The 22249-nt window shown below is 39.1% G+C and overlaps 1 protein-coding gene and 1 pseudogene across 1 annotated transcript in view; both read left to right on the top strand.

The window, feature by feature from the left end:
- The first annotated feature begins 249 nt into the window (after positions 1–249).
- LOC105226102 (saccharopine dehydrogenase-like oxidoreductase) overlaps positions 250–22249 on the top strand; it is a 77109-nt gene continuing 55109 nt past the window's right edge. Inside the window, exon 1 of the mRNA XM_049448807.1 lies at positions 250–434. Within this exon, the coding sequence (XP_049304764.1) occupies positions 356–434 (79 nt within the window). The 5' untranslated portion in view covers positions 250–355. The remainder of the gene's footprint in view (positions 435–22249) is intronic.
- LOC125776498 (uncharacterized) lies at positions 19281–22191 on the top strand (annotated as a pseudogene).

Below are 22249 nucleotides of genomic sequence, written 5' to 3'. Positions count from 1 at the left end.
AATTAAAAAATTAATAAATGTAATGGAAAATAAAACATTTTTCACAATTTTTTTTTGTGAAATGCATAAAATGTCTTATTTTATGACAGGTTTTTAGGGAGACTTTAACCAAATCGGATTTTGACGATGAAAATGCATTAACCTTGCAATATTTGAAATAATATTACTTATTTATTACTGCTCACTTTGAATATGTGGCAGCGCTAAGAAATATGAATTGTATATGAATAATAAGATACGAATTGTTATTGAATTTTGAAGTTTAAATTTTTTTATTTTGTGTTTAGACTATTTATTCTAATAAAAATATTTTTTCAGAAAAAAACGCAAACAAATATCTTTACTCATACTTTACATGAGTTTCGTATCAGGAGGGTATTGCTCTGGGTCGACAAGTGAGGAGAGCAATATTCAGAAACATCATCGATGGAGAGGTATGTTTCATGTGCAAGAGAATGTTAGTATTTATAATCCAGCTAATATTTTTTTAACTGTAATTCGCGAAAAAGCGGTAAAGGATTCGAATCACAAAAGTCTGCAGGCATCAATAGAAATTAATAAATTATATTAAGCAAAAGTGAATAATTTATAAAATTCCCTTGTGTGTACGCCTATGACCTTGGGTACCAATAAATATTTTCAACTGCAATTAAAAGACCTTAAAGACACCAAACGTGTAGCTACAATAATCACATTTTTAAAAATATCAATGAACAAAGTCCTTAAAAAACCAATTTCTGATATTACGCCGTTTTAACGGTTTTTTAGACGTATGGTTTTCAATGAGGCAATACTTTTTTCGGAGATTATTTTACGGATTGATTTCATAAAAACCAGACTTACTTCGGAACAACGTTTTTAAATCGTGACAATTTATTAACAAAATAACATATACGGTGAATATTTTCCGCGTTGTGTCACATACTTTTCTGTTTTTTTTTATTTTTTTTTTCAATTGTTTAACAAAAAATTAGGGTTAATACTACTATTTAAACATTTTAACCGTGAAAAAATATTTATAATATAGCACGGACATTTTTCTTTGGGTTCACAAATTTCATCGATTTACCTTCAGTAGTTTAAGAGAAAATAATTTTACAATTTTACCGTTTTACCAATTTTTCAAAATTTCAACGTTCAATAACTTTAACAAAAAAAGTAATTTTGACGAAATATTTATATGACGGGGTATGCGTCCAGTCCTCTTCCTAATGAACTGCTAATTTTCAAAATCGGAGATTTTTCGAATTTTTCATGGCCCACTTGACGTGGTTTGACCTTGGAGTTAACAATACAGTAAAGATTTTGCTTACATAGCACTATTACTCATCATACTTAGTGCCTAAACAATTAACATCATAATTTAATATATTATTCTGATTCTAGGAAATATTTTAATATATATCGTGCAGCTATATATTACTTTATCGTGAAAATTTAATGAAGAAATATTTTTAAAATGTAACTTGTTTTCTCCATCTTCTTCTATTTTCGCATCAAATTCTTTTTGATATTTATTTGGTATTAGTACAATTTTTCTTAATTTGACTTGTATAAATTTGTTTGGTATTTTTATTTCAAGTTTAAAAACGTTTTATTAAAAGTTGTTGTGCCTAATTGCAAATATTCAAAGTATCACAATTTATATTATATTTAGTTATTTCATGATTTGGCATAATGCTTGGGTTAACAATCATGTCTTGATACAGTTACAGACAGTAAAATCTTTTTTTTACATAATTTTGAAATAACACGGTTCGTCAAGAAGAAATTTAATTTTTTTACGCGTTATTTTTGATTTAAGACGAATTCCTAACAATTTTTAATTTTTTACATGATTTTCTGAAGTGTTGGATATCATCCAAATGGTAACTCTACTTCACGTCTTGTTTACTTCAAGGGAAATACATTTTTTATTTAACATATCAGTTTCCAGATGACGCATTATATAATTTCAATAAAGTTTTTAAAGTTAAAGTTTAAGCTAGTTATCTATATAAATAAAAATGAATTGTTGTTCGTTAGTCTGAATAAAACTCGAGAACGGCTGAGTCGATTGCGCTGATTTTGGTCTTAAAATGTTTGTCGTAGTTCAGGGTAGGTCTAAACGGTGAGCAAATAAGGAAAAATTGCGAGTAAGATAGAGTAAGACGACAATTCCATTTTCCCATATATTATAAAAGTTGACCAAACTGTATGTACGCTCATAACTTTCATACGACTGAACCAAACTTAGTAATTTTTTAAAAATGTTCGTTGAGGTTCAAGGATGGTTTCTACGGAGAGAAACATTCAAATAATTGCCGGAAAACCACTAAAAACAGCCCTTTTCTTTTTCTCATACAAACGATGAATGTTTGTTCGTTAGTAACGCTAAGAGAACGGCTGAACCAATATTGATGATTATACTTTTCATGAAAAGTCGGAAAATTGGAAAATTCCAAAAAGTAACTTTTTTCCATACAATTTTTTTTTTCATTTTTTATTTGTTTTGTTTTTCAATATTTTGATTTGTAAATTACACCGGTCAACAAAAAAAATATTTTTTTTTGGTTTCTGTTCTCATGTTTGAATTCTGATCTAGACATTGAAAAACACTTAAATATTAATCTTTAGTTCTTTAAGTTTGCTTTGGGCTGATCTACATCGATAAGAATATTTTAATTTATTTCACAAATCAAAGATGGCAGCACTTTGATTAACCCGAAAGTAAACAGTATTATTATTTGTAAGAGGCGCAGTAGTGAATGTTAACCTGTTTATTATAGCTGTACCAACAATATTAGTGTATTACTCAGTTAAAAAATGGCATCAAGTCAATGTAAAAATGATGCTGATTTATTCTGTTTTATTTGCGGTGAATTTATTAAAGCTAGAAGTAAAAAATTTGCTTTACCAACAAATTTGAAACTTTGCGAAGCCTATGAAGCCTATTTTAACCTAAAAGTCAGTAATCAAAATGAAAATTGGGTACCTCACTTCGCCTGCGTTAATTGTAAAAATACTTAGAACGTAAGAAAAAAATCGAAAAATTGCTCTAATTTCTACGAAAGATAACTTTAACCGAAAAAAAAAAAACTTTTTTTTTGTCATAGGAGAAACTAAAATTTAACATGTAGATGTCAGATCGGTGTTATTTGAATAGTTCAATTTCGGTCGCTTGCTATTTTATTCCGGCTATTCAAAAGAAAAATTATTGAAAATTAATTCAGTGAAAACTTTACGTGTGTTTCACACAAAGAGGTCAATTGTAGATTGAAATTTGTTACGAAGCCACCAAGAGGTCGCCCTAATATCGGTCGGTGTTCTTTTTGCCATCAAAGTATGGCAGCCTAAGGCAAGGCAAGCCAAGAAGTATTCCCAAGATGCGGTGACATACGTGCGGAATTATGGATCGCGGTAAATCAGCAAGCGATCGTCACGATGTCACAGCACGACTTTTCAAAAAACAGTTACGATGTTTGATTGACTTTATCTTGAAGCAACGTACATGTGGTGCTGTTGGATGCCAGATGTACTGTTTTGAGTGGCAAAATTGAGGTCTTCCGCACGCACACATTCTTCTTTTGATGATGGTTACACCAGATCAAATTGATGAAATCATTTCTCCGGAAATTCATGATGTAGAGAAATAATATGAAGTGGTGGAAACCAATATGGTTCATGAACCTTGCGGACACCACAATCCTTTTTTGGTTTGTATGTCTGACAATAAATGAACGAAACACTATCCACGTGCTTTTCTTTCGGAAACACAAACTGGAAATGATGGATATCAACTCTATCGGCGTCGCTTACCAGATAACAGAACATTCAGCATTTAACTTAGAAGAGTGAATATCGAAGTTGACAACATATGGATCGTACTATATTCACCACTATTGTCTAATTCATATTCAAAACTCATATCAATTTTTAGTATTGCAGTTTGGTGATATCGATAAAATACGTAAAGGAAGTAACATGGCAATAAAGCGCTTTATTGGATATTTACTTTTGCAATTTATGAACGTTTTCCGACTGTTGTGCGTCTCGTAGTTAATTTGGAGATTGGCCAAAGAGTGTATTTCACCCCAGCGAATACAGTACAGCCAGTAGAATCATCGCCAGCAACAAAATTATGTAACATTGACGAGTTTTTTCTCAACTTTCATCAGTGATCCGTTTGTGAGAACATTGCTCTATTCGGAAATACCTTGATATTAGGGGTGTTGAGACCGAAGCCTGTTAATTTGGTAATTCATTAGTTAATACTTCGTTAAAAGGCTTAACTGTGAACATATTTTTTGCTCTACCTTGGTAATATGGTAAATTTTATTCCGAAACAGCTGATTCGATTTTATTAAAGAGTAAAAATGCCTCAACAAAGTGCAAAATCAAAAATCGTCAGTCTTTTAATTGAAAATTATGTAGAGAAGATCAAATTTATTACTGGTAAGTACTTTAAATTGATGTACAGAGGAACAGGAGAACAGCTGATGTGATATTACCGAGTAACGAAACAATTATCAAGCTTGCCAGATGGATAGTTCGTTACTCGGTAGAACGATAGTCTGTTAATTTTACAAAAACAAAATACATGTAAAAAACTACCGAACAACGACTGACGAATTAACAAGGCTGGTCTGAATACTCGTATTATACATGGAATGCATCGCCGAAGAAATAGTTACGTAGAAAGCAAGGCCAACCAGTATATTGACATCCAGGTGTCTTATCAACTAACGCATTAGGACGAATTTACACAATCCACCCGAAAAACGACGATTGTTTCTACCTTTGGTTGCAATTGATTAATGTACGCGGTTCAACTTTATTTGAGTCATTGCTTACTGTGAATGGTTCGATGTGTGCAAGTTTTGAAGAAGTAAGCCAGCAATTACAATTGCTGGAACACGTTAATCACTGGAATGAAAATGAAGTTCGCATACTTTTCGATATAAACATCGACATTGCCAAAGACATTTTACATCGTCTTCATTTCGGTTGATACTTCCGGTGGTTCGGTATCAATTCCATCTTCCCTTTAACAATTCGCGAAAGATGAACCCATCAGAAATGTTCGGACATTGGCCAAATTATCGTAACTACGATTCCTTAAGTGCAACGTTAGCTGCCAAAAATACCGATGTTGTTGACTTAAACTGGAAGATTCAAAGTCAAATTCCGGGAGATTTGTGCTCATACAAATCGATCGATCGTCTTGACAATGAAGACGACGCCGTGAATTATCCAGTGGTATTTCTAAATTCTTTGGACAGGCTTGGTATGCCACCGCATCATTTGCGTCTCAAAGTAGGATCCGTAGTTATTATGTTTCGCAATCTTCATGCGCCGAAAGTATCTAATGGAACCCGACTGATTGTGACGCACCTATCGAATACAAGGGGGAGAATGCTTGATTCTACGAATTCCTTTGAGGTCTAACGATTTCCCATTTCAGTTCAAACGTATTCCGTTTCCAGCGAAAACTGCATTTGGGATGTCAATCAACAGGACCTAAAGATAGTCGCATAGTGTGATGCATAAATTTGGAAATGCTATGTTTTTCACACGGCCGTGGCGTGCTCACTATTTGGAAAACCATCTTTTGGGTACACCGGAACAGAAACCAAAAAATGTTGTTTATAAAGCTGAGTTACATTGAAAAAAAAATGAAATGATAAATTCAACTTTCTTTTCATTTCAAAATACATAATTTCACACAGGACAACGGGTGCTGGGTCAGCTAGTTTTTAATAAATTGATGAAATCTTCAAATTACATTATCGGAATTGTGAATAACTTTTCAAAAGGTAAAATTGTGTTAGATTGTTTTCTTATAAAATTGCAATAAGGAATTTTACTTTATTTTTAGACTAACAATTTCATTAAAAACGAAAATAAAAATTCTAGGCTATTTTAGAAGTTGTGAAGGTTCAACATCTCTTAGCAGAGCTTTTGTTTTAAACGAAAGTGAGAGTTCCATTCGACTACCAGTAATTTCTGGGTCAGCACTTAGTTAAAAAAACGTCTTATAGTCGAAATTCTTCTTTGGAGAAGACTGAAAAACATATGGCGTTATGGATTGAAGATTTACAGGAAAAAAAATCTGTATATGAGAATATTATTAAAGAGAAAGCACTTAGAATATACTTGTACAAACAACTTCAGGAGTTAGGACCATAAAATTGCTTTCAACGAAAGTCATAAATGGCTGAAAGGTTTTCTGAAAATACACCATTTTTACAATGTAAAAATTCAAGGCGAATTGGCATTATCAGACGAAAATGCTGCAAAAAACTATCCGGATTAACTAGCAAAAAAAAAAAATTCAACAGGGCAGATAAACTCCATATCAAATATTTAATGCCGACGAAACGGCATTGCTTTGGTAGCAAATGCCAAAACGAACATTCATAGCAAAATCGCAAAAGACAGCTGGTGTCTTTAAAGCAGTCAAAGATCGGATGACTCTCTTGATTTGCAGTAACGCATCTGGCGATAAAATGTTGAAAGCACTCTTAGCGTGTGATTCCGTACTGTGATAAGTGTTTAAATTTGAGATTTTAAGTTAGAGACAATTTTTGTGACTTGAGACGATTTTGCTATTCTGTAAGTGTCAGTCACAAAATCTATTAATTTCCTTTAACATAGACAACAAAATATTATTACCAATAAAAATAAAAATATATGTTGACTTTGTTTCATAAGGGGTATTCTCTTGCTCTTGTAAAACCCGGTGCACGGTGCAAGAATTGCAGATTTACAACGGCACAACAACAAACATACGCAGAAAAATATTTGCAAGGGCTGTAAAATATGTCAGACCAAAACCCATGTATATTTGCGTGCAATGTCACGCAAAAATAAAATTGCATATTTGCATATCTATTTAAATTATAAAGATTTGTTACAGTTTTTTTTTTTTTGTTAAAAATGTAAGCAGAAGGTGCGCCAATTCACAATAGCCATGCACAATAGTCATTTACAATAAATTTAACGAATTAGCCGTTCATATATCACTAGATTCTGCAATGGGTGCTCTCGTGCCCTTGTATATTTCGGTATAGTATTTTTGCAATCTGCAATCTTGCAAGAGCAAGAGAATACCCCTATAATCTTTACGAAATTTATGTAAAATTTAATTATTTTTAAACTTTTCGTGTTTGAAGCAACTCAAACAAAATATAAAAAAACGACAATCGATTAATATCTACAATTATCTCTATTCAGTATATTCAAAATGGCAAACAAGAATTCTGTTTAATTTTGTGACCTAATAACTAACAGGCCTCAAATTTGAGTCAATATTTTGAGACTAACGTTAGAGACTGTTTAGTGAATAGTAACTACTTTCAAATTGAGACTTTACCTCAAAATGTCTCAAATAGTGACTGGAGACTGATTACAGAATTTCACTATTAATCAACAAATCCCTTATGCCAAGAGCTTTAAAAGTTAAGGACATTAAACAACTTCCAGTTCATGTTAAAGATTGGTTTAATAACTGTATTTGTTCCTAAAGTCTAGAAATATAAGACACAAAAAGGTTTAGAATTCACAATACTTCTGCTTGTAATGCACCTAGCCACCCAGTGCCGCATACATACATACATATGTATGTAGTTGCTATTTTTGCCGCCAAACACCACTTCTCCGATTAAGCCACTCGATCAGGGTATTATAGCAGAATTTAAAAAGTACCACATCAAGTAAACGTTAAGATATATTTTAGATTCAGTGGAAGAAAACAATTTGAATGTTATGGAAGCATAGAAAAAAATTAATATTTTGGATTGCATTACACATGTTTCCTTTGCCATCCAACAGTTGCGGCAATCAACTTTAAATGTTTGTTGGAAAAACATTTTACAAAGTGGAACTTCAGTGGTGCAAAGATAAAAATTTGTTCTAAGGTTATAAGTCTTTTAAATAATATAGGAGGCGATGGGTTTGAAAACATCCAAACGGCTGACATCGATGAATTAATGCAAGAAGGTCTTATTGATGATGACGACTTAATTGAAATTATGGCTATCAATGAGAATAAAGATGTCGATATCGATGAGGACAAAGGTGAAGGTCAGGTTTTAACGGCTAATTTAGTTCGGGAGGACTTGAAATATTAGGATTTTTCTTCATTCAGTTGAATTATCTGTCTGTCACCATATAGCAGGACGGGAATTATGAGCGACTTATAGAGTTTGGTTTTTGTTCGTTGAGAGAGAACTTTGCTTCTCAATTGTCCGAAGTAGCACCTGTTGGCAAGAGTTATCCTGCGTTCTATTTCCAGGCTGACGTTGTTGGTGGTGTTAATACTGGTTCCTAAATAGACGAAATTATCTACAACTTCAAAGTTATGACTGTCAACAGTGACGTGGGTGCCAAGTCGCGAGTGCGACGACTGTTTGTTTGATGACAGGAGATATTTCGTCTTGCCCTCGTTCACTGCCAGACCCATTTGTTTTGCTTCCTTGTCCAGTCTGGAAAAAGCAGAACTAACGGGTTTGCGGGGATAGCAAATTCAAACATCGCGGCAAAGAGGTAGCTCCTTTTCGTGCTGTCGAAAGCAGCTTTGAAATCGACGAATAGGTAGTGTGTGTCGATTCACCTTTCACGGGTCTTTTCCAAAATTTGGCGCATGGTGAATATCTGGTCGGTTGTTGATTTTCTAGGTCTAAAGCCACACTGATAAGGTCCAATCAGTTTGTTGACGGTGGGCTTAATCTTTCACACAATACGCTCGATAGAACCTTGAACGCGATGTTGAGGAGGCTTATCCCACGGTAGTTGGCGCAGATTCTGGGGTCTCCTTTTTTATGGATATATAAATTCCAATCGTTGGGCATGCTTTCGTCCGACCATATTTTACAAAGATGCTGATGCATGCTCCTTATCAGTTCTTCGCCGCCGTGTTTGAATAGCTCGTCCGGCAATCCATCTCCTGGCATTGTGCCATTCAGCAGGCTGGAGAAGTGTTCCCTCCATAATTTAAGTATGCTCTGGGCATCGGTGACTAGATCACCTGTGAGGGTTCTACAAGAGTATGCTCCGGCCTTGAAACCTTCTGTAAGTCGCCGCATCTTTTCGTAGAATTTTCGAGCATTACCCCTGTCGGCCAGCTTATCAAGCTCTTCGTACTCACGCATTTCGGCCTCTTTCTTTTTCTGTCTACAAATGCGTCTCGCTTCCCTCTTCAACTCTCGGTATCTATCCCATCCCGCACGTGTTGTGGTCGATCGTAACGTTGCGAGGTAGGCAGCCTGTTTTCTCTCCGCTGCGACACGGCACTCCTCGTCGTACCAGCTGTTCTTTTGCACCTTCCGAAAACCAATGGTTTCGGTTGCAGCTGTACGTAAGGAGTTTGAAATGCCGTCCCACAGTTCCCTTATACCGAGTTGTTGACGAGTGCTCTCAGAGAGCAGGAATGCAAGCCGAGTAGAAAATCGTTAGGCTGTCTGTTGTGATTGCAGCTTCTCGACGTCGAACCTTCCTTGTGTTTGTTGGCGTGCGTTTTTTGCTGCAAAGAGGCGGGTGCAAATCTTGGCTGCAACAAGATAGTGGTCCGAGTCGATGGTAGGACCTCGGAGCGCACCCACATCTAAAACACTGGAGACGTGTCTTCCGTCTGTCACAACATGATCGATCTGGTTGGTAGTTTTTCGATAACCATATTTCGGGCCCCGGCGAAGTCGATCAGTCTCAACCCATTTGGGGATGTTTCCTCGTGGAGGCTGAATTTACCGACCGTAGTGCCAAAGATACCTTCTTTGCCCATCCTGGCGTTGAAGTCGCCAAGCACGATTTTGACATCGTGGCGGGGGCATCTCTCATAAGTGCGCTCCAAGCACTCATAAAAGGCATCTTTGGTCACATCGTCCTTCTCTTCCGTCGGGGCGTGGGCGCAAATTAGAGATATGTTGAAGGACCTCGATGAATATTTAATGCGAATTGTGGCTAGACGTTCATTCACCGGAGTGAATGATAGTACTCGGCGACGGAGTCTCTCCCCCATCACGAATCCCACTCCAAACTTGCGCTCCTTTATATGGCCACTGTAGTAAATGCCACAAGGACCTACTCGTATCTGTCCTTATCCCGTCCATCGCATTTCTTGAAAGGCGGTAATGTCAGTCTTTAATTTCACGATGACATTCAACCACCTGGGCAGCGGCACCTTCCCAATTAAGGGACCGAACATTCCTGGTGAATGCCCTCAAATCATAGTCCTTAATTCGTTTGCTATGGTCGTCATCAAAAGGGGGGTCTCTCATCCGAGGCTGTTGTTGCGTTTTCATTGGAGTGTTTTTTACGTGGCGGGTCCCTAACACAGCGCACAACCCTATGCAGGGGATGTTTCGCCTTCTCACTTTAGCTCGCCTTCAAACGGGTGTTCTTAGGCTACCCAGAGGATACTTGATCAAAGACCGGCTGACTCCATCCTTTTTTGGGAAATTGCAAGAAATTGCGATATTGGAACACTATATTATTTCCCTATGGCCTAAGTTTGGTAAATTTGTGCTAAGAAGAAGTCCTTACCGGTCCTGACGGAGCTTTTGGTATTGCTCAACGTCAGTTTACACAGTCGTATTAGTTTTGCGAGGATACCAAATTCAGACATCGCTGTATAGAGGCAGCTCCTTTTCGTGTCGTCAAAAGCAGCTATAAAATCGACGAAGAGATGGTGTGTGTCAATCCTCTTTTATGGGTATTTTCGAAGATTTGGCGCATGGTTAATATTTGGTCAGTTGTTGATTTTTCAGGCCTAAAGCCACACTAATAAGGTCCAATCAGTTTGTTGACGGTGGGTTTTAATCGTTTATACAATACGCTCGATAGAACCTTATATGCGATGTTGAGGAGACTTTTCCCACGGTAGTTGGCGCAGATTGTGGGGTCTGCCTTTTTGTGGATTGTGAAGAGTACACTTAAACTCCCATTGTTGGGCATGCTTTCGACCAACCATATTTTACAAAGAAGCTGATGCATACTCCTTATTTGTTTTCAGCCGGCGTGTTTGAATAGCTCGGCCGGCAATCCCTCGGCCTCCGCTTTGTTGTCCTTCAGACGGGTATTTGCTTTATGAAATTCACCTCATTGTATCAGCTGTTCTTTTGCATTTTCCAAAAACCAATGGTTTCGCTTGCAGCTGTACGTAAGGAGCTTGAAATGCCGTCCCAACTGATTTATGCGGTTTATTTAAAAACACAAAACACTCACCACATGAGGTGAAAAGCACTTTGCTGTGAACTAGCTATTAAAAAAAAAAGAATAAATAAGGAAATAGACAACCAATAAAAGTGAGTAATTCTGCAAATCTATTAAATTTGGTGCATATATAATAATTTCCTTTCTCTTTAGGCTTTCAAAATGTGAAAGAACATCTCAGGAGCAGCTGCAGCATTACAGGATTTTATTCAGGATATTATTTTAACATAAATATCTTTTTATCTGTAAATGTATTAAATATATACATACATATTTACAAATAAAATTTTGTCTGAATTATTTAAACATAAATATTTATATGTCTTTTTATTCATACTTCAACTGTAAGTTACATATTTATTGTAATAGACAATGACTTACTCTTTATAATAGATAACGCTTTTGGAAGAATAGTTCCTAGATTTTTTTTGAGGGCATGAGAATAGGGTTGAAGAAATTGTTTTAGTTTAGCGACAGCGTTAACTGCAAGTCTGCTGCCGTGAAGTCGTGTTGTCGACTAAATAACTGTTCTAATAAGAATGTGTGCCTTTTATTTTTTGACAGATGCTGGCTGGCGCTTCTCACTATCTGTGTGTTCCATGCATTACGTAGCTCGAACGCACCAAATCCCTCTCCTAATATCTGTGGAATATTCGAAAGGCAAATTTCTCCAACTTTGATCACAAATTGTAGTCGAATTCAAATGTGGACTCCCAAGCAGCCAACAGCCGCATCTATGAAACTAGGGATTTTGCTTTTAAGCCGCTGTAGTTTTGATTGTTATATTAATGTATAATATTTGAAAAACTTATAAGATTCTCTTGAGTTTTTTGTTTTATAATAGAAAATAATGTACCTTTTTCTGCGAATTTGTGTTCGCTTAAACATTTCAAACTTTGTAACAAAATTTATGGCAAGACTATGTATGTATTATATATAAAAATGATCAGACGTCTGTTCGGCCATGCGGCAAAATCGGACCGCTAATATGGCATACTCTTGCAACTTGCAAGGATTGAAGCCAGGGCAGTATCATCAGATTTATAATGCTTGTTAGTTGTGTGGGGTCTAGGGCGAGTTTTCGCCCGATTTTATTCATTCTAGGCATAAAAATGCACCGTTATTAGTAAAACACGCTCTATCAATTGTATTAAACTTATAAACCCATTTGTAGCACGCTCAACAGATATACTACTATACGGAAAGACTTTTTTCTGAATTTTAATTAGACATACGAGTATCACTGCAGGAGTCCACATATTCGGTATCCGGGACCTGAACAGTTTTTGTTTGATTTGGACAATTTTTGGTCATAAGGTTCAAAGGCTTGATTTATACATACATAGGAAAGTGCAAGAATCAAATTTAAAATTGCGTTATATGGGAAGTAGGCGTGGTTGTAGTCCGATTTAACTCATATTCACACTGTAACATTAGAATATTAATGTCTCTGAAATATTTTATTATTAATTTATTGCACTTTTAGTAGTCCTTAACACTTTTAGTAGTTTGGAACCCGCCACTTAAAAAAACATCCCCAATGAAAAGAAGCAATCAGCCTCGGATAAGAAACCCCCCCTTTGATGACGACCATGGCAAACGAAATAAGGAGTATGATTTGAGGGCATGCACCTGGAATGTCAGGTCCCTTAATTGGGAAGGTGCCGCTGCCCAGCTGATTGATGTCCTCGTGAAAATAAAGACTGACATCACCGCCTTTCAAGAAATGCGATGGACGGGACAAGGACACAGACGAGTAGGTCCTTGTGGCATTTACTACAGTGGCCATATAAAGGAGCGCAAGTTTGGTGTTGGATTCGTGGTGGGAGAGAGACTCCGCCGCCGAGTACTATCATTCACTCCTATGAATGAACGTCCGCGTCAAAGCGAGGCTATTGAACATATCGCTGATTTGCGCCCACGCCCCGATGGAAGAGAAGGACAATGTGATGCCTTCTATGAGTGCTTGGAGCGCACTTATGAGAGATGCCCCCGCCACGATGTCAAAATGTATGTGAAGGTATCTTTGGCACTACGGTCGGTAAATTCAGCCTCCACGAGGAAACATCCCCAAATGGGTTGAGGCTGATCGACTTCGCCGGGGCCCGAAATATGGTTATCTGTAGTACAAGATTCCAGCATAAGAAAATTCAGCAAGCTATCTGCCTGTCTCCGGATCGAAAAACTACCAACCAGATCGATCATGTTGTGACAGACGGAAGACACGTCTCCAGTGTTTTAGATGTGCGTGCGCTCCGAGGTCCTAACATCGACTCGGACCACTATCTTGTTGCAGCCAAGATTCGCACCCGCCTCTGTGCAGCAAAAAACGCACGCCAACAAACACAAGGAAGGTTCGACGTCGAGAAGCTGCAATCACAACAGACAGCCTAACGATTTTCTACTCGGCTTGCACTCCTGCTCTCTGAGAGCACTCGTCAACAACTCGGTATAAGGGAACTGTGGGACGGCATTTCAAACTCCTTACGTACAGCTGCAATAGAAACCATTGGTTTTCGGAAGGTGCAAAAGACCAGCTGGTACGACGAGGAGTGCCGTGTCGCAGCGGAGAGAAAACAGGCTGCGTACAAAGTTCTATTGTGTGAAAGATTAAAGCCCACCGTCAACAAACTGGTTGGACCTTATCAGTGTGGCTTTAGACCTAGAAAATCAACAACCGACCAGATATTCACCATGCACAAAATCTTGGAAAAGACCCGTGAAAGGTGAATCGACACACACTACCTATTCGTCGATTTCAAAGCTGCTTTCGACAGCACGAAAAGAAGCTACCTCTATGCCACGATGTTTGAATTTTCTATCCCCGCAAAACTAATACGGCTGTGTAAACTGACGTTGAGCAGCACCAAAATCTCCGTCAGGATCGGGAAGGACCTCTCCGAGCCGTTCGGTACCAAACGAGGTTTCAGACAAAGCGACTCCCTATGGTGCGACTTCTTCAATCTGCTGCTGGAGAAAATAGTTCGAGCTGCAGGACTTAATCGAGCAGGTACAATCTTTTATAAGAGTGTACAGCTGCTGGCGTATGCCGATGATATTGGAAAAGACCCGTGAAAGGAGAATCGACACACACCACCTATTCGTCGATTTCAAAGCTGCTTTCGACAGCACGAAAAGGAGCTACCTCTATGCCGCGATGTTTGAATTTGCTATCCCCGCAAAACTAATACGGCTGTGTAAACTGACGTTGGGCAGCACCAAAAGCTCCGTCAGGATCGGGAAGGACCTCAACACCCGCCGTTAGTTCTGCTTTCTTCAGACTGGACAAGGAAGCAAAACAAATGGGTCTGGCAGTGAACGAGGGCAAGACGAAATATCCCCTGTCATCAAACAAACAGTCGTCGCACTCGCGACTTGGCACCCACGTCACTGTTGACAGTCATAACTTTGAAGTTGTAGATAATTTTGTCTATTTAGGAACCAGCATTAACACCACCAACAATGTCAGCCTGGAAATCCAACGCAGGATTACTCTTGCCAACAGGTGCTACTTCGGACTGAGTAGGCAATTGAAAAGTAAAATCCTCTCTCGACGAACAAAAGCCAAACTCTATAAGTCGCTCATAATTATCGTCCTGCTATATGGTGCAGAGGCTTGGACGATGACAACAACCGATGAGTCGACGTTGCGAGTTTTCGAGAGAAAGGTTCTGCGAAAGATTTATGGTCCTTTGCGCATTGGCCACGGCGAATATCGCATTCGATGGAACGATGAGCTGTACGAGATATACGACGACATTGACATAGTTCAGCGAATTAAAAGACAGCGGCTACGCTGGCTAGGTCATGTTGTCCGGATGGATGAAAACACTCCAGCTCTGAAAGTATTCGACGCAGTACCCGTCGCGGGAAGCAGAGGAAGAGGAAGACCTCCACTCCGTTGGAAGGACCAAGTGGAGAAGGACCTGGCCTCGCTTGGAATATCCAATTAGCGCCACGTAGCGAAGAGAAGAAACGACTGGCGCGCTGTTGTTGACTCGGCTATAATCGCGTAAGCGGTGTCTACGCCAGTAAAGAAGAAGAAGAAGAACAGTAACGTTACTGTCAGCATTGTCAGTAGTTCTTATAAAATTTGCGATGGGTGAATTTTGTGATTGTAACTTAAGTAGCTTAAGAAACACGAGGTATGACAATTAAGTAATGAGGTGAGACTGATTCCATAAAAACCGTAGATTTGAAAATTATTCTACAACTCTGCCATCCCCTTCAAAGTAGTCCCCTTGGGCAGCTATACAGCGCGTTTTCCATGCTTCGTAACATTTCTGGAACGCTTCGACTGGGATGTCCGCGAGTACCCTCGTCGCGGCCGCCTGGATGTCTATAATCGACTCAAAATGGGTTCCTTTGACCACCGATTTTGTTATAGGAAAAAAAAAAGTCACAGGGTGACATGTCGGGCGAATAAGGCGTGTGTTGCAACATGGCGATCCCTTTAGGGGCCAAATACTGGGACACGCTGAGGGCGGTGGGGCACGGCGCGTTGTCGTGATGAAGACTCCAGTTACGAGCAATGTCTGACTCGTTTGCAGCAATCTTTCGAGTACTTGGCAATAATAGACTTGATTCCACGGCTATCAAAAAAGGCAATAATCATCGTTTTCACCTTCGACTTACTCATGCGAGCTTTTTTCGGGCGGGGGGTGCGCGGAGACAACCATTGTGAGCTTTGGCACGACCAAGAGCACTATCACCATAAACTTTTACAATTTTAGCGTACGTTTCCGAAGCTGTTTCGCACAATCTGGCGCAAAATTTTATCGCGACGCGTTGCTCTTGATTTCGTTTTTCCCATTTTCGTGACGAGCACTACAAACACACGTCTACTCAACTTAACGCAGCAGGCGAACTAAACAAGCTAGAGCGATTGTCATATATCAATGGAGAGGGGAGGGATGCCGGCAAAAGAGAAAGGGAATTTCAAGGTCACAGGTTTACTAAACATAAACTAGTTATTTTTCAAAATTTTGTGTCCACAGATGCCCTTGCTACTGTGATCTCTTATACCAAATTACTGTTCTACACATATCATAATTTAGTGGTCCGATTACGCACAAAGGTGCATCTCTCCTCCATTTCTAGTCTAAACGGCACTTTATGCACAATCGACATTGGCATTATCAGTCAAAATAGTAGTGCGTACAAATGCAGAAAATAAAGAACATGTCGATTTGTTTTTTTGTTAAATGTTTGCTTTGCTTCCTATTTTAGCAAACAATTTTATATACATATTATTTTTAAGAGAAGTCTTAAAAAATGAATTCATTTTAATATTACTTAAACTTAATTTCGAAAGGATTTGCATAAATGGCCGTCAAAACAATAGTAGTTATAACCAATTCAGTTGAGCAAAAAATTTATGGTAATAATTTAATTCTTAAAGATTTTAATTGCAAAATTAACTTTAGCTTATAAGAAATAATTAACACTTAGTAGTGTGCCCTTTGTTGGCTATAACTGTGGCACATAGCCGATGCATTGAATCAATGAGTTTTTTACATCGTTCGTTTGGTATACAATAGATTTCCATGCACGCTCAGTTTCCCAGAGTTGATTATTATTATTTGAATTAGCATCGGCAACTACCTCCTTTACGTCGCACTAAAATTTTTTTATAAGATTGAGGTTTAGACTATGTAGACGTTGTGATGTTAACCTTATTATTTTGAAACCACTGCCGAGCTAACTTGCTTTGGATCATTGTCCTGTTGAAAGACCCAAAGTAGAGGCATTTCTTCGCGAGCGTAGGGTAACATTACTTCCTACATAATTCGAACATACACACTACGATCCATGTTTTCCTTATTCGAGTATATCGGTCTAACTCCATAAAATAAAAAAATGCCCAAATAATAATACTGGACACTCATGTTTAATTGGGTGGTCGTCTTACGTATTGCAAATGTTTCTCCATTTTGCTAGGGCCAAAGGAAATGGGCATTTTGATAATTCAGCCGTTGTTTTTTATAACAATGGCGCTTTTCTTGGGCTATGAGCTTCTAAATCACAATCTCACAAACGTCTACGAATTCTTTCTACACTTGCCTGAGTTCTTTTATAATTTTCGTTTCAGGTGCAAGATCCTGCTTTGAGAATCAATAGAAGGATTCTCTTGCTCTTGCAAAACCCTTGCACCGTACACGAATTACAGAATTTTTCATTTGGAGCAACGGCACAACAACAAGCACACGCATAAAATTATTTGCAATGACTGTAAAATATGTCAGACCAAAACACATGTTTATTTTCGTGCAATGAGACGTAAAAAAATAATTGCAACCCTGTGCCGCCTGTCATTTAACATAAAGACATATTTGACCGTTAAATTGTTGAGAAAGGCAAGTTTTAAATAAATTTTATAATTTCTACTTAAATTATAAAGATTTGTTGCAGTTTTTTGTTAAGAATGAATGCAGAAGGTGCGCTAATTCTCAATAGTCATGCTCAATAAATTGACCGAATCAGCCGTTCATCATTAGATTCTGCAATGGGTGCTCTCTTGGCCGCGCATATTTGGTTATAGGATTTTTGCATTTTGTGTCATCGTGCAATATTTCAAGAGCAAGAGTATCCCCCTAATGAGTTTTTCACATCGTTCACGTCTTTTAGAACTCGGTTTGTATTTAAAAGCATTTCGAATCTCGGTCGGGGAAAAAACAATTAAATTTTCAACTTCTTTATTCGGTTTGCCTTTTGAAGTGCAAGGAAATTTGTTTTATAAGATCACATTGATAAGCTGTGCAGTGCTTACATCGTACCATTGCTGACAAAATTTCAATCAGATTTTTACATAATGAAACAAAGTAAATCAAATACTCAATACTTACTTTAAATCTCTTCGTAGTAGAATAAATTAACCCGAATAGACCGGGAATTGTTTTGATGTTTATTTCTTATATCTAAAATTTGTGTCCTGTTCCTAGATCGGTCTGCAAATGCTGCTACCATATGGGTGCACCAGGCGCTACCCCCATTTTTAATTAATTTTTACTATGTTTATATATTCATATGAAAAAGTTTATAATTCTTCGTTATTGTTTTTGTGGAAGTCTGCAAAACAATTAACACAGAGGAAAACATCGCACTTGTAGTAAACAGCACGACCAATTGTTTTACAATACCCACGACAGCTGGTTCTCAGCACCGGAATTGACCCGGATTTTATCTGGCTGTTTTTTCGGCGATCTAACCCCTTTTGGATCCGTGAGTATTAATTTAAGTTTGTCGTCACTAAGCAACGCCTTGCAACAGGGTTGCTCCGTTACTCGTGCTGGCATTGAGTACAACCCGGGCCCGAAGGAAGACATGCTGAGGCCTTAAGATACATAGGGAGTGGACCACAAGTTATGTGCCCCCATGTTGCCAACGCACTACTGCAACCTTAGCCTCTAAGACTCTGCAATCTGCACCCAGTTCGCGCTGCGCCGCCATTGCCCCCGAGCGGCCAACGGAGGACCTCCACGGTCCTCAGGAGCTCACACAGGCAACATAACCCCCATTCTCCCAAACTTCATTCCGCTCCAATCCTCGTGGGAGAACCATTCAGCAACTCCTGGTTCATCCCACAGTCTCTTTTGTGTGTCAAACCGTCTTACGCCGGAACGTCGCATTAGTTAAGTGCAATTCCTGCACTGGTTGCCCCATTCTGCAGGAGTCTGCCTCCGCAACACAAAACAGTGGCGTCGCCAACCAACACCCCAGTGCGACAACCACCCCTGCAGGTTCTGCAGCTGCAACAAACACTACCTACACGTCACTCCCTCACCCCTAGGATCACCCACGGACACCCGCGACAAACTCGCCTTCTTCAATTTAACTGCAACGGACTCCAGAGGCAGATCGAGGAGATAGTTGCACTTATGAATCGGGAACGCGTATCAAGAAACCAAACTAAATAGCCATTCATATCTTCCGAGTTGTGCCGGTTTTAATGTTTTGCGTAAAAATCGCTAGCGAGATAATGGTGAAGGCCTAGCCTAGAATATAGGTGCTCTAAATCGTGGTGAAAACTAGGCGACTTTAACGCGCACCATGAACTTTGGCATTCCTGCCTGTCAAACGAACGCAGGGGAATGGAGCTGGCGGAACAGATTTACGATTCAACATTCTGCACAATGAATGACGAAGCCCCACCAGAGTTATGGGCACCTGTAATAGTTCGCCCGATATTACCATCGTAGTGGTTATCTGATAAATAGGATAACCTGGCGACCTATGCTAACTCTCGCATCAGACCATCTGCCCAACCGCACCTTCGTTAACTATAAAAAAGCTAACTTGGCCGGCTTCACAGAATTTACTGAGAGCACCTTCAACGCTCTACCCATTACTACTGACGTATCCGTTGGTGAATGCCGATTCCGCAAGGTGATCGCCGCAGCTACCGCTCGCTTCATCCCGGTTGGAAGAATAGCGAAACTCCCTAATTTTCCAGACGAAGCAGCCGTTTTAGCTAATTAGCGCGACAGTTTACGACATACCGATCCCGGGGATTCCCGAATAAGGGATTTCAATATGGAGATTCGGCGATTGTTAAACCAGCATAAACGGACGAAATGGATACAGTACCTGAAGTCCTGTAACTTCTCCACCGATGGAGTTGGGCTACTGTCAAAGCTTTATCTAACCCGAAGAGACATGATGACTTAATTGAAGTTCAATTCAATAGCCATGCCTCTTCGGACCTGAAGAAGGGCGCGGGCTATTTTAGCCGGCAATTTACACTGCACCCTTCGGTAGACAAGCCATGTGTTACCCGACGGCTGCGCAAAATGCCAAAAGACTGCGCGCCACTTACTTTCACCGACGAGGAGGTTCAGAAAGTCATCAACGAAGCGAAATCGTCCAAACCCATTCTATGGAGTCAACATGCTTATGCTAAAGCATCTAGACTCGACGAGAGTAAGTTACCTAACCAAAGTCCTCAACCTTTCGCTGACCACTCTTCAAATACCCGATGTATGGAAAGTCGGAAGAGTGGTCCCACTTCTGAAACCTGGGAAACCTGCCAACAAAGTAGTGAAGACATTTGAGGCCTTGCTACTCCCGACCTTCACTCATCACCTGAGCCTAGCCAACCACCACCACCAGCATGGTTTCCGAAAAGTGCTCAGCACCACCACCCTGTGAAAGAACGATCCTCGTAGCATTGAACTTGTCAAAAGCTTTTGACACTGTCAATCACACAATGCTACTGCAGGACATCGAAAAAACTATGCTCCCTCCAGGACTGAAGAGGTGGGCCATGAACTACCTGGGCGACCGTCAATCATCCGTATTATTTCGAGGAGAAACATCTAAACTGAGAAGAATTAAATAGGGGGCTCCTCAGGGTGGTATCCTCTCCCCGCTACTGTTTAACTTCTTCATCTTCGCACAGCCACCACAGGGAGTTTCCATAACCTCGTACGCTGATAATTGCACGATATTGACGTCGGGCAATGGAATCAATGGCATGTGTTCAAAAGTAAACAGCTATTTCTCCGACTTTTCTCGTTTCTTCTCTGCACAGAACCTAACATATTTCCCCACTAAATCCACAGCGACCATATTTACGAACTGAACGAAGGAGTATAGACTTAATCTTCAATCCTAAGATTTTAGGTGTAACTTTTGATAGTCTATGGTCCTTCACTCCCCATACGACCGCGATTATCGCCAAGGTACAGAGCCGCAACAAAATTCTCAAGTCGCTAGTCGGCAGCACATAGGAAAAAGACAATGAAACGTTGTTGGCAACTAACAAGGCAATGGGCCGGGCGGTCCTCTATTACGCCGCACCAATGTGTGCAGATGAAGAAACTCCACACCTGCTAGAACACTGCACTCCAGACCACGACAGGATGCCTCTTGATGTTTCTCATCGAACATATACATAGTGAGACACTTATGCTCCCAGTTAAGGAGCATTATGAAGTCCTCTCCAAGCAGTTCACCGAAACCACTACTGCAGCCATCTGCTTGAAGTGGAACCGCCTTTCCTCAACAACGTCGACGATATCGAACAGTACGCCGACCGGACTTCGAACGCATCTAGCTTCCGACAGGTACTGACCGTTAATTATAGTGGAGTTATCAACACCTTCACCGACTCTTTTCCAGTGAATGGCGTTCTTGGAGTCAAATCCCCACCCATTGCAGACGAAGAGCTCGAGTTGTTCTTCGTTCTGGATACTGTAGCAGGTTAAACTCCTACTTGTCCAGAATAGACTCCTACATATTGAACCTATGTCCTGCGTGCAATGAGTCTCCGCATGACACTGGCTACCTCTTTGCATGCTCCGCCAACCCCTCTCATCTAACACCCTCCTCCCTATGGTCCGACCCCGTCGAAACAGCACGTTTCCTGAGCCTCCCGTTAGATGACGTCGACGACAACACAAGTGACCCTTACCATCCTAACGGGAATTAGATATTCCGCTAAAACCTAGATAACCCTTATTTTCCTAACGTGGATTAGTTATCTATTAGAACAACAACGATTTTCAGCGCTTTTGATCTTATGTGGTTTTCCACTATCTTTTCCATCCCTTCTAGCAAGAAGGATGTGTGACTAATCGGCTATCTAGAAACTAATTAACTATCAAGACAGATGCCGCTTTGATCCAGACCAAAGACTTTTTTCGCTGTTTCAGTTAATGAATTGTTTGAAATAAAATTTCTTTTTATAGAAAATTTACATATTCGAACTTAATTAATGTCAGCACTTTCACATTTTCGCACATTATGCACTAATAACAACATCTCTGGTTCGAAGGAACTCTTCTTTCTACGATACCGGTAACAATAACTTTGAAGAAATATTAAAATTTTTAGTAGTGTCTAAATTTTCTTTTCTCTGTTTATTACTATATATTTCTTTATTAATAAAGTAATAACTTAAAACTATTAAATAAATTAAAGGTTTATATGGACAATCAATAAATATTATTTTTAATGATACATACATATGTATATTATATCAGATTTACAATTCGTCTTTTGTGAACAAAATAAAGCAAATATTTATTATGTATGTTTATATTATATATATACTATATAA

This window comes from Bactrocera dorsalis, chromosome 2 (assembly GCF_023373825.1).
Source record: "Bactrocera dorsalis isolate Fly_Bdor chromosome 2, ASM2337382v1, whole genome shotgun sequence".
Taxonomy (NCBI): Eukaryota; Metazoa; Arthropoda; class Insecta; order Diptera; family Tephritidae; genus Bactrocera; species Bactrocera dorsalis.
The sequence above is the reverse complement of the archived record's forward strand: the minus strand, read 5'-3'. Positions and strand labels throughout refer to the sequence as shown.